The 12,829-nt window shown below is 43.7% G+C and overlaps 1 protein-coding gene across 1 annotated transcript in view; it reads right to left on the reverse strand.

Moving 5' to 3' along the window:
- Positions 1 to 12,829, reverse strand: part of Xylt1 (xylosyltransferase 1) — a 296,748-nt gene that overhangs the window by 194,956 nt on the left and 88,963 nt on the right. Inside the window, exon 2 of the mRNA XM_003478182.5 lies at positions 3,155 to 3,193. Coding sequence (XP_003478230.5) covers positions 3,155 to 3,193 — 39 coding nt within the window. The remainder of the gene's footprint in view (positions 1 to 3,154; positions 3,194 to 12,829) is intronic.

Here is a 12,829-nt window from a genome sequence, read left to right on the forward strand (position 1 = left end):
GCAGTCTGAGGTGGGGAAAGCTGACACCAGAGGTTTAAACATTGCTGTGCTTCTTCATTCCATTAATCTGGCCATTAAGCAGGGAGAGTCCTGCAGATACCAACTGGTGCAAAGCTCCACTGTGCTAATGGCAGAGAGCATTAGGAGAGTCCTCTGCAGCCAACCAATCCATCTCCCCCAACTCACAACAGCTGCATGCAGACAAATTAACCAAGCAGTGGGTGAGGAGAGAAGCAGTTAATACTAGGGCAAGCTGGTGCATGAAAAAGTGGACCCTGTGTGCCCATGGTGGGCCAAGCAAGCTGCTATGTGATATTAGGACACAGTTCTCAGTGACATCCAGCAGACAAGCCCACCTGTGACTCCCGGGCTCAGGACAGATCAGGCAATGTCGTCCTGAGAAGCATGAGCCATTGAAGAAAGAAATAGGACCTGACCCCATGCTCAGAGCTCACATGCCATGTCACCTCTGCAGCGTGGGCTATACCAAGCTCGGCCACATCTGCCAACTTGCTCATGGCATACAGGTAACATTTTGAGACACCACTTTTTGCCAGAAACCTTTCATTGCCCCTCGTGTCTGACCTGCATACAGGCAGCTAAGCACTGCTCGCTCCATAGCAAGCTAAGGCCCAGCCTGAAGTCAGATCTGGTCACAGGCTTTTGCCAACAGTCACACAAAGAACATTTACACTTTGGTTTGGCTCCAGCATCCCTTTAGCATGGGAAATCAGAATCAGGGAAGGACAACAATATCCCACAGCTCCCCAAAGGCCAGGAACCAGATGAGACCAAAGGAGCGTTGTTTGGAGACAAATTGAGTCATTTCCCCAAAGGCATGGCACGGATGCGGAAAATGTGCCTCGTGCCACCGCTGGCTGCAGATAGAGGCTGAGGTCTCATGGGCCAACAGATGGAGCTTTAGGAGCAGTCATTGCACAGGGCAGGCTATTACCCTTAGAACGTGCCAGCCAAAGCCATAGGCATGTGACTGCTTTCTCCCATGGAGGCTTGGAGGGACTGGCAGGGTTTGTCCAGAGTGAAGGACACAGGAAGGTTAGGGACAGAGCCAGCCTGGGGGCAGCTGCTCCAGCTGGAGGATAAGACTTGGCTCCCAGAGTTCTGGACACAGACCGCTTGCCCTTGGGTTTTCCTGAGCCTAATCAATCTTCTGGGGAACACTGATTAAGACATGAACAGTCATCATTACAAACACACTCTGAAAGCTCTCTCATGATCCTTTGGGTAAGACAGGCTAGGTGGTGGAGGCAAACATTTTCCAAAGTGCAGCACGTGAACCTCTGGGGGCACATTTATATGACTTGAGATGGCACCCAGAGGAGCATTTTCAGTTTAATGTTTGTTTTAATGTTAAGTCCTCCCTAAATGTAACCAGCACTTCAAACCCATGAATTCACCAATACAACTGCTTTGAGACAGTGATTTTCTGTCTTGATGTCATGGTATTTCATGGTGGATAATTCCTTCCTATGGAGGGTTGGTCCATACATTTGGGAAACAGAGTAGCAACCTGGGTCTCCAGGAAGAGACCAAGCAAACCCCCTACAACCAGGTAAGACAACCAAAATGCCTTCAGACATTACCAAATATCCTCTGGGGGTCAAAATTAGCCCTGGCTGGGAACCATTCACTTACAATAGTCTATTCCTTAAATAAGGTTAGTTCAGTTAGGGAAAAATATTTTTTTTAGGTAATTTGTACAACAGATGAAATTGACATATGCGAACAATGGCAAAGGGGTGAGTGAATAACAAGAGAATGAAAAAAAGCAGACCAGAGGATGACCCAGCTGGCAGAGGAAACTGGAGCCTTCTTCCTCCCACAGTCACATCCTCTCTTCTGCTGTGCCAGACCCAGAGCCTGGTTAGCTGTGGGGCTGGTGTATCCGCTTATGCGCTGGGGAACGAGAGGACAGGCCAGTGTGAAGAAACTCCACCAACTGGCTATTGCCACAACTTCTGGCCTTCTTGATATTCTGGCCATTGTGAAGTAGGATGGGTTTGCTCTTCACCTCATTCCCCTTAGGAAGACCCGAGCAGAGACGCCAGGGAGAGACAAGGACCCAGGGAGCAGGGGGAAGGAAGGAGGAGGCAGGTGGTCTATGCCAACATGCTCTAGAAATCCCAAAGGAGCTGTTATTCAGCCTTAAAATATTCCAAAAGCTTTGAGCATCTGGCACTTGAAGAGAGTTCACTGTGGGGCTCTGAAAGGGGGGCCATCCTATCTTTCTTGTGTCTTTACTGTCAGATCAACTTGGAGACAGAGATAAGGAGATGATCTACCCAGATACAGCCCCTTCAATTCCAGCAGGGAAGGCAACAGTACTACTGATTAAAAAAAAACTAACACTAACAAGCATTTAGTGTGCACCTTTGATTTTAAAGACATCATTTTCTATCAACATCATTTCCTGTGGTTCTCAGGGAAGGAGGCACCACCCCTGTGGCCATATTCCTGATGGGAAAGGATAGGGTTAAGTGGCCCCATAATGGCCTGGAAGACACAGAACTGGATTCTAGCTGGGCTCCCTAGATGCTAAGGGATGCACTGATAGCTGCTGCACCGTATCATCCCCTGGAGAGCACAAATCAGATGTAAGGGCTATGCCATCCTCATTGGCCCCATATGTCATCACCCTCACCTGGAATACCATTGCCTAAGGAATCAGACAGAAAGCTGCAACTTCCTGCCCTGGCAGTTGGGTTCTGCTGCCTGAACTGTAGGAGAATAAAGTTCTGCAAATTCAAAAACATTACAAAGCAACATCTTCCCTCTTCATGACTCCTCTGTATGTCATCTTTCCTTTTGCCTTTACCTCCTTGGGATTGCTAGGCAGAAGGAAAGGACAGAGGGCAAATCAAAGGAAATGGTTATGGTTCTTGCACAAGTGGGCAATGCATTAATGGACATACACACCCATACTGTTACACACACATGTACATACTCAGCTAGAGTATGTGCACACATGTGTATGCACCCAGACACCCAGATGGGGCAAGGAGACAGCCTTAACATGCCTGTGCAGCCCTTCTGAGCCATGATGTCCAGAGAATACATAAACAATCCCTGGAGACCTGGTACTGGAGCATCCAGGTGCAGATCACTGACAAAGATCATGGGAAGAAGTACTCACCTGGGTCTCCAAAGTGATCAGTGGACTTGGATGTGGATCCTGTGGAAAGAAAGGAGAAAACATACATAAGTGTCAAGGAGAAGAGTAAACTTACAAGCATCAGTTTCATACAAAGCTTTGTTTTCTCAGTGCTCTGGCTCTGGGGTGGAAGGCAGCCCAACTCTCTCTGCAATCTACAGAATGTCTGAATAAGATCCAGTTGGCCCAATCTTCCCCTTCCCTACCTCCAACATTTCTTTCCACACCCACACCATTGAGGCAGAGGGCAGAAAACAGGGAAATGCAAAAAAAACCTCGAAAAGCATTTTCCCCAAATATCTCCAAAACGGTTCAAATCCTCGGTATGAAGGAGCAGTTGGGTCCTTAAGAAGATTAGAAATAAACCTGCATGAATACAAAGGCCTGATTCAGGGCAGCGCCATCAGGTTGGGTCTGATCTTGGGAAGAATCAGGGAAAAAATGAGGAGAGAGAAACAGAAGAGTTTAATTCCTGGTTTGAGCAGCACATTCCAAAGAGTGCAGGAAGACCCTTTCAGGACAGGAGGCCAGAGAAACATCCTATTCATTCACTCCACACAAAAGCCAATTGACTGAGAATGCTGGGTGGTAATATCTCGGGTCATTAAGCATGAACGCTTTGGGTTGAGGAGGGACAGGGTAGGGACAGAAGGAGGAAGAGACTGATGCTGGGAAGTAGTGGTGTTCAGTGAGTGGTTTCCAAGGAAAACAGGAAATCTAGCACATAAAGGCTATTTTTGTTTGCCCTGTGCCTACTCCCAACTTCGGTTCATGATTCCAGCCAAACAACTGTGAGCTGAAGCTTACAAAGCATGGGCAGGCTTTTAGGGCCCTGAAGTAGAAACCCACTTTGAAGCTCAGCTTTATTCTTACAGATTTTCCAACACAGGTTTTATAGGAGCCATGCAAATTAGCACCAGCCCACTGGCATATGCAAAAGAAAGAAGCAAAAGATTTCTAAGCTCTTGCTGCAGATAACCTGCCATTTGCTTTCTTGATCCCCATACTGTACCATCATTATCATGATACCTAGTCTGATGAGCATAAGAGGTGTGACTTCAGGCACATTTTGAACTCTGGTCAATGCTGACCTTTCTTTTAATGTGAAGAATTCATCTAGATGCAGTCATTACATAGTCATAGGGATGGGGACAGGTAAAATGTTGCCCCCTACCCGCTACTCATTAAAAGCACAATTTATGTTTTCTTCTCTGATAGTCAGGGACTTTAAAACTGCTAAAAACTATCTCTTCACTCCAGCCTAGAGATACCCTGTAGGTAAGTAAGCAGAAGCAACTTGACCCTCATTTTTGTATTCTTGGTTACTGTAAATCCTGGGACAAATCCCTTCCCAGCTCTACACAGTGGTACGTTGATCATTTAAAGAGTATATATCTAAAAGCTGGCCAGACAGGGGAGATAAGCCATGAACTGACATGCTCTCATACATCTTGAAGACTGAGGACACTATGGTGAGAGATTTACAGGGATATTCAACTATGCTCAACAGAAGTCACTGACCATTGTTCTAAACCTATGATCACCTGGATCCTAGGAAAAGCAGAGCCCCACATGACTGAAACCACCACTATCAGAGACAATCCTTTCCTGGGAATGGAACCAACCCAGAGCTACGAAACAAAGACTGAGACAGTAATCAACTGGACCCCAGCATGCCATATCAGCTGACCCTTAAAAGCTGGTCCCCCACATTTGTAGGGCCAATCTGAAGCTACTCAAGCTGGAGTCTTTTCCTATCTTTCTTCTAACTTTACAATTAAAACTTTTTTCCTATACAATTACTTTAGTTTTAATTTCCATTTTTACTGAAGTAAGACCCATACTAGGTGACAACAATCTTTCTCCAGCTCTCACTGTGAGTCCAATCCCTAGCATTTTTACTCAGATAAAAATGTTCCAAGGAATTTGCCAGAGAGCACCTTACTCATTTTCACATTCCCTAGGCATCAAATAGTCCTCAGACGCAAGAACATTTTTAGGGGGACATTTTTACTTCTCTTTCCTTATCCCCCATTGGCCCACAAAGAATCTGGAGAAGTCTGGAAGGAAACCATTCAAGGCTCTCTCTTTAAACCCTCACCACTTCCTCCGCAAAGGTGACATGGCAAGTGTGATCAGTGAGAAGCTCACTTTTAGTGGGTGTGAGCCTGCTTGTTCATTTAGCCATCCTTCCTTTGTAGTCGAGTTTCACTGCTGTGACCACATAAATACCTGAGAAAAACAACTTACAGGAGGAAAGACATTTTGTCTCATGGTTTCAGAGGTTTCAGTTCATGTTCAGCTGGCTCCATTATTTTAAGCCTGTGATGAGGCAGAACATCACTTCAGAAGGGTATTGTCAAGAAAAGCTGCTCACGTCAGAGTAATCAGAAAGCAGAGAGAGTAAAAGACAGAGAGGCTGATCTGGGGAGCCGTAAAGTCCCCAAGGCCATGTCTTCATAATCTACTCCCCTCAACTACACCCCTCCTGTTTCTTCACATCCTAATAATGCCATCAAATTATGATCCCATTAATGAATTAATGTACTGATGAGGTTCGAGCCTTCGCGATCTCATCACCTTCCAAAGGCTCCACCTCTGAACACACGAGTCTTTGGGGGCACATGTTGGATCAAAGCCATAACAGCTCCTTCTCCCCAGCTCCTTCATCACTTATGTGAAGAAAGAGTTAAGCTTGTACTTCTCAGTTCCCTGTTAAGCAAGCAGTAAGGCAGGGTCTAGTTTTGTTTTGGAGAAGCAAAGTTACCCTTCTGCTCTGTGGCTGGCATTGTGTCAGCCTTGTGATTGCTGCTTAGTGAGTGAGAACAGGCGGCCTCTGCTCTTCATGTCACTGCCATTGTATGCCTATCTGTCCATCTGTCTGTCCACTCAGATCTCACCATTTAGATTTTGATTAGAAAATAAGAAGCTGCATCTAGCCTTAAAATTAGCCTAATTCTCAAAGCCAAATCCTAGCAAAGTGCTGCACTGGGGTGTTGGGTGCATGCCCAGATTAATTAAGCTGTTCTTCACAGCCCATTTGGCTATTGTTTGGGGCTTATGCTTCACTGCTCAGAAGCCCAGGATGGTAGGGGGGGAAAAGCCTTGCTGAAACCCTAAGAACTTCACTGGAAAAGAAACTTTCTTTGGAAATACCTGTCAACCCTATTGACAAAACAAAGAGCCTAGTACCTTTATATTATGAAGCACTAGCTCTTTATTTTGTGTTCCAAGATCACAGACCCTATTGGTACAAGGCCAGGGGTCCACAATTAACAAAAAAGCTTCTAGAAGACAAAAGAATATGAGGCACCTATTTAGCATCTTAATTAACCAGTCAGGAAGAGGATAAAGTAGTCACAAGGGGCCATGTCATTAACACTTCTGATTCACTTGCCAACAAAATTTTGTTCTCCTCTCTCTGAGCACACTGGAAATGTAAGACTCTCCCTAAAGAGGCTCAGTCCAGAGGATTCAAGGTATGACTATATATCTGTGAGGTCTCACTTTCAGCAACATCCTCCTTAATTGGAAAGGCTAACGAAGTGGAACTGGGTCAATGATGCTGTCTGCCTAATCCATCGCGTCTGTCTAAATTGGGACTCTTTGGTTTACAGTAGAGTAAATTCCTGTCTGTCAGAGGAAAGGCTCCTAGAGACCAGAGGGGAATTTGCAGCATGCCTGCCTGCTCTGGTGGAGTGCACTCAGAATCTTAATGTTGGTGCCAAGGACCTTGGAACCCCTGAATGCAACAGAAGATCTTCTGCAAAGACCAAATTGCAAAAGTCAAATGGGGAACTAAGGAGACTGAACTAGTGGTCGTCCTAGAGCCACCCACTCTGGACATGTGATTTTGTAGTCCTTTAGGTATGTTTCTCTACTTCTTTGCAGCTTGTGATTGGTCATTGAGAGGTTAGCAGAAAGTGACTTAGCAGAAGCTCAAAATATGCTTGAACATGACCTTTCTGGTTTTGTCAACAGGAGAACATAACCCAGGTGGGATGCTGAGCCAGAGAGTGAGAGCCATGTGAAACAGACCAACATGTAGTTTGGACCTAAACTCAGCCTAGATCAGTAGATCCCAACAAATCAGAGAAAACATAAGCCTACTGTTTTAACACACTGAGTTTGGGGTTATTTGTTATGCAGCATTATTGTGACAATAATTTGATATGCTCTCCAACCGCTGATCTTGAGACAACCAAAAAGTAATATTATCACAAATCCTCACAGCCTTGGAACAAAAACAAGCCAAAAATGTCTACAAATGCACCCTAGGAATCTGAAATAACTATAACTAGTAGACATCATTTATCAAGGACCAGGCTCTGCCTATCTGCACCATTACATCAAGCAAAATGTACTACACTGGGAGGATCTAGTACTACCATTGAGCTAACTTCCAATCCTCTTTGCCAAATATAGTAGTCCTTTTGAATTTGTAACTTAGATGCCATAAGTATATATGGGTACATAACTTAACCAAAGCTTGGAACTGTTGAAAAATATAGCTTGAGTATTTCTCATTCAAAATGACTGAAATCAAAAGTGCTTCAGAATTTCTAAGTGGTTTTTATTTTGTTTTGTTTTGTTTTTAGCTTTCATATATTTGTCATTGTTTTGGGCAGTAACAAGATTTCAAAAAGTTTCTGATGTCAGACCATTTTGCATTTTTTGCATTAGAAATGCTTAACTTATAATAATAATTTTGGGATTTTACCACAATCCAGGCACCAAGCTTAACTTCTGTACATATATAGTTCACTTACTTTTGTAAAAACCTTAAGAGATTGGTACTAACATCATGCCCATTATTAAGATAAAGAAACAGGTGACTAAAGGGACAGATAGCATTGAAAATCCAAATTTGATGTCTGCTCTTGAGAAGCATGTTTCACTGTTTCATAGCAGCTCTGTCAGAGAATATAGCCCTACCTTAGACGAAGTAGCCTTACAATTTGAATTATGTCTACCCAAGGAAAGAATATTGACAGTGAAGAAAACTTAATAGCAATAGAACAAAGGATACTTATACTTAAGCAATAAATGAATAAGGTAAGCAGTACTACCTTAATACTAGAACGCTCTCTGTGTGTGTGTGCGTGTGTGTGTTTTAAGATCATGGACGTGACAGATAGAAATTAACACTTATGTCATGACTAAAAACAAAAAAGTCACTCTTCCTCATCAGAAAACCAAGTCGATCTCATTTTGAATGAGAAATACTCAAGCTATATTTTTCAACAGTTCCAAGGAAGCCAAGTCGATCCACACATGCTTCCTAAGTTCTAAGTAACTGGCACTGCATTGTTATCATAAGGAAGATAGAATTGAGTTCAAAATAAATCCATTCCCAAAGTTAAGTAAGAGGCAGAAGCAGGCATGGTAGTACATGTCTGCAATCCCAGCACTTAGGAGGCTGAGGCAGGAGTTTAAGACCAGCCTCTACTACATAGTGAAGGGCGGGGCTGGGAGAGGAGTCTGATTGTAGGTTTTGAAGAACTAAAACTTGTCTGCCCCTCACAGAGTCTTACTTATAAGACTAGGAAGTCAGGCTCAAGTAGCCCATCAAGGCCACAGGCAATTAAGTTCCAGTAAAGAAAGCAGGGATGAAGAATGTGCCCCTTACTATTCTCTATATGTATCACATCCGGTCTCTTCTTTTTCTCTGAGGTCAATGTAAGTAGTTTGCTCTTGGGCATGAGGCAGAAGTTTGAGGGTGGAGATGACAATTTTGTGACTCATGTAGTCTAAATCTAATTTCCCCATGAGGCCTATGAAATCAAGAAGCCCCTACAGTACACCCTTGGCCATCCACAGTCCTTGGAGACATGCCAAAGGGCTGGTATGCTGCTTTCTCCCCACGGACGCTCTGATTTGGAACCAGGAAGTTTCCACCATCAAGAGCTGGTGCCTTCCCCCTGGTCACTGTCAAACAAGGAACCTGGAGAAATGCAAAGAGCCCTCCATGAAGATCACTGGGTGGAAGCTGAGTTTGGAAACCAAGCCACTGAGTCTCAATGGATGCTGTCACTTGTACTGGTAAAATAAATATAAGGGGCCCGCATGAGACAAGGGAGACCCGTTCATTGGAAAGGAGGGAGGCTTTGAGTTCACTGTGCAGCACAGAATATATTGTCTGGGACCATTTTGTAAGTGAACAGAACCAGTACCAGCACCTTAACATGTGTAGATGCAGACAATACCAAATAGACCCAGAAATGTGTTCTCCTTATTCTGAGCATGGAAGAACATTGCATCAAGAATTACTAAATTAAAATAGATATTTAAAATATCTAGCATGTACTGTCAGGCCCAAAATGATCTCTTTGTTTTCTTATTCTATGCTGATGAAGACTACATAAAATCCCTCAACACCAGTCCTACTGAAACACAGTTTTTCCCAATTGAAATTTACTATATGTATCTCGTTCAGTTTTACTCACTGAAATGAGTAAATTTAGCTAATTCATTTTGAATGCTTACTTTGTGTCAAATGTATCCAACAGTTGTAGCCCTGCCAAGGGAGGTATCAAGCTCCCCATTTTAGAGATCAGATAACTGATACTCACAGAGGGTAATTTATTCAAAACATAACCCTCAGAAGGGAGGGAGCTAAAACCAGTGGGCAGACTTTCAAGTTGCCAGTAATGGGTCCATTAACCAATGTCCTAGCATTTCTCAAAGTATGAACTTACTAAATCAGGGACTCAAGGCAAAGAATCCAAAGAATCTGTGTTTTTATTAAATTTCTTTGGATTAAACTAAACCTGAGAGCTTCTGCCCTATGCCATGGGTAATATCAGACTGAAAACATTCAAGGAGACAAAGAACAGACCCCCTGCCTGTGAAACCAGTCAGCCACCAGGTCTCCATTCTACGCATGCAATTACACGAAGTCTGGGGCTTAATCTGTGTCTCCAAGAAATGTCCATGACTCCTGCCAAGTGTTCTTTTCCTGTGGTCATATGGTGGAGATATCCTCCTGCTCTAGCAGCCTGTCCTCGCCCTCGTCTTTTCAGTATTTCCTCCCTAGAGATGTGAGGCTCCTTCTCACCTCTTTTTCAAGGTCTAGTTGCAGCACAGTGTCACATATCAGGGCTCTTTCTCTCTTGATGTCTCTGTGGGATTCACGGTGAGCTTCTCTCACATGTCAGTGGCTACTGAGATGAAGGCAGGGCATGTGCATGGCTAGTGGCACCAGGTGGTGAGGAAGGGATGCCAACCACACAGAACTCTCCGTATTGTCTAAGAAAGGCTGTGTTTGCCTGCGATGGGACTGCAAGCCCAACACAGGTACCACTCACCCTGTTGGAAAATTCTAACTCACCTTCAGATAGGGCCCAGGGGAGAAAACAAAAACTCTACAGAGTGGGCATCTGCCTTCTCCAATCTGTTGGGGCCTTCATACTGGGTAGGTTTGTTTCTCCTTTGCTCTCTTTCCTGTGAATAGTTGTAAACATTTCTTCCATATTTTTCAGTCCAGACCCCAACAATGAGCCACAGAACCTTTGCAACCAGTAATTAATCTTCCACAGCCTTGGAAGACACGAGACATCATAGACACAGGCAAAGCTCAGGAATTATTTAATGTCCTACAGCTTGGTATGTAGATTTTTGAGTAAAACCAGTTACCAAAAACCCTCAACCACTGTGTATAACATCTTGTTCTGTGTGTGTCTAAAGAACCTTTGTCATTCTTTAAAAAGCATGAAGAATCACAGTTTTCAGAACCACTAGGCTCTGAATCCACCTGCCTATAAGATTAAAGGCCACAGGTACAGCATGAACAGGGGAGGCCCATGGCTGGTCTGTGGAGGCTTTAGGATGGATTTGTTTTGACCTGGAGCACTGATGAAATACAAAGTGTGGCAGAAAAATATGGTATGTATTTAAATAGAAAAGAAGTTAGTTAAAACACAATAGCATGAATTCCCCTCAAAATACTTCCCATTGCTTTGAATACACTTACCATTTTTGTAACTTCATAAGTATCTTTAGTTGCACTGTCCTCAAGTCAATTCTACCTTTTATAGTCATTTTTACTTTGGAGGAGAACCAGAAGTTGCACAGTTCCAGGTCCAATGAATATGGTGGGTAAGGACACACTGCCTCTATGTTGGATAGTACCTGGCAGTGATATTCACCATATTTATGATCATACTCAATAAAGAATCTCATGAAGGAGCACTTACAGAAGTGCTTCAAAAAGTTAGAAAAAGGGTAAGTTTGTTCAAAGCAAGGGGATTATTTTGAGGGGGATTCATTGTAATGTGTCTTTTACTGTAATAAAACTTGCAATTTAAACATTCATTGTACATTTTGGTCATCCTTTGTATTTGAAATCATTGTCAATGTTTTAAACACAGGATACTTCAAATGCAAATCCATATTTCTCCCTTCTGTTTTTAACTATTGTAAATTATTGTCGACACTAGCACAGGAAGACTGCAAACACTGAATATATAATCCTGCAGGACAAGAAAGCTCCCATCTGAGATACTGTGACCTGGCTGCTGTAAGCAAATTAATTTGTCACTCCCCCCATATTAATGCAACTTTTCCACAGCCATATGGCCAGCCAATACTGATAATTACTGAAATACTACCAACATTGTGTTCCTCCTGAATGCAAGACAGTATTGTAAGTAGCTTACAGGTACTGCCTTAATCTAAAATCTCAAAACTAAAGGAGGTAGACATTAATAGCACCATCTTGCAGATGGTAAAACAGAGGCTCAAAGAAAGAATTTTCTATCATACACTAGTAGGTGGCAGAGCCAACCCTTGGACAAAGGTCAGCCAGCTTCCATGGACATTATTTTTGGACCACCAAGAGACGTTGGTTTTCAGGTGTTTACCACATCATAGGAATCATTAACCCATAGTTCATCATAGTCAATGAGCAGCTTGCACCAGGAAAGCCCATGGACCAGGGTCTGGAACACTACCAGAGCTCTCTCTACCAGAGCTGCTCATTTCCTCACTATTGGTCACAGTCACAACTATTTAACTTATTACCATTGATAATTATAATACTACAAACTCTCTCAGCGTACTGTGAGGACTGTGAGAGGTAGTGTCCCAGAGTCTGGCTCAGCCCTGGCACAGAAGGTACCAGCTAGGAGCGCAGTTCCCCTTAGAGCACGACTACTATAACTTTTCAGTGCCCTGCTTCTCACTGCAGGGACACATTTCAGACCATTAGCAACACCAGCCCTGTGGCAAGAACAAACGAGTTATGTAGGCTTCACCCAGTACAGGGATTTCAGTCCTTGTGAAGGTGGTCACCAGGCTCTCCTGGGACCCATGTCTTCCCGCAGCTGGGATCACAAGCCATATCTCTAGTTCAAACCAAAACTTCACCCTTCCCAAGCATAGGCTGATGCACCTACCAATTTTGCACCAACTCGCTGTAGTCACCAAAATGGCAAGTGCCTTCTCCAATCCCAGAATCAGCAGCTCCAAGTATACTGCAGACACTGTCCAGAACTCCAAAAACATTGTGCTCTGTTTTACTGGCTTTGGGTACTGCTGGGTAAGTTCTCTGTTTATGGGGAAGTAGTTCAGATTTGAGCCTCAGAATCCAAGATCACTACAAGAAAGGAACTTAGAGATACAGGCCAGGTGTGCATCTGTTTCCTTCTACGGGCCCAA

The sequence above is a fragment of the Cavia porcellus genome, unplaced genomic scaffold (assembly GCF_034190915.1).
Source record: "Cavia porcellus strain 051 isolate PalLab524CR breed Dunkin Hartley unplaced genomic scaffold, mCavPor4.1 scaffold_16, whole genome shotgun sequence".
In the NCBI taxonomy this organism is placed as follows: Eukaryota; Metazoa; Chordata; class Mammalia; order Rodentia; family Caviidae; genus Cavia; species Cavia porcellus.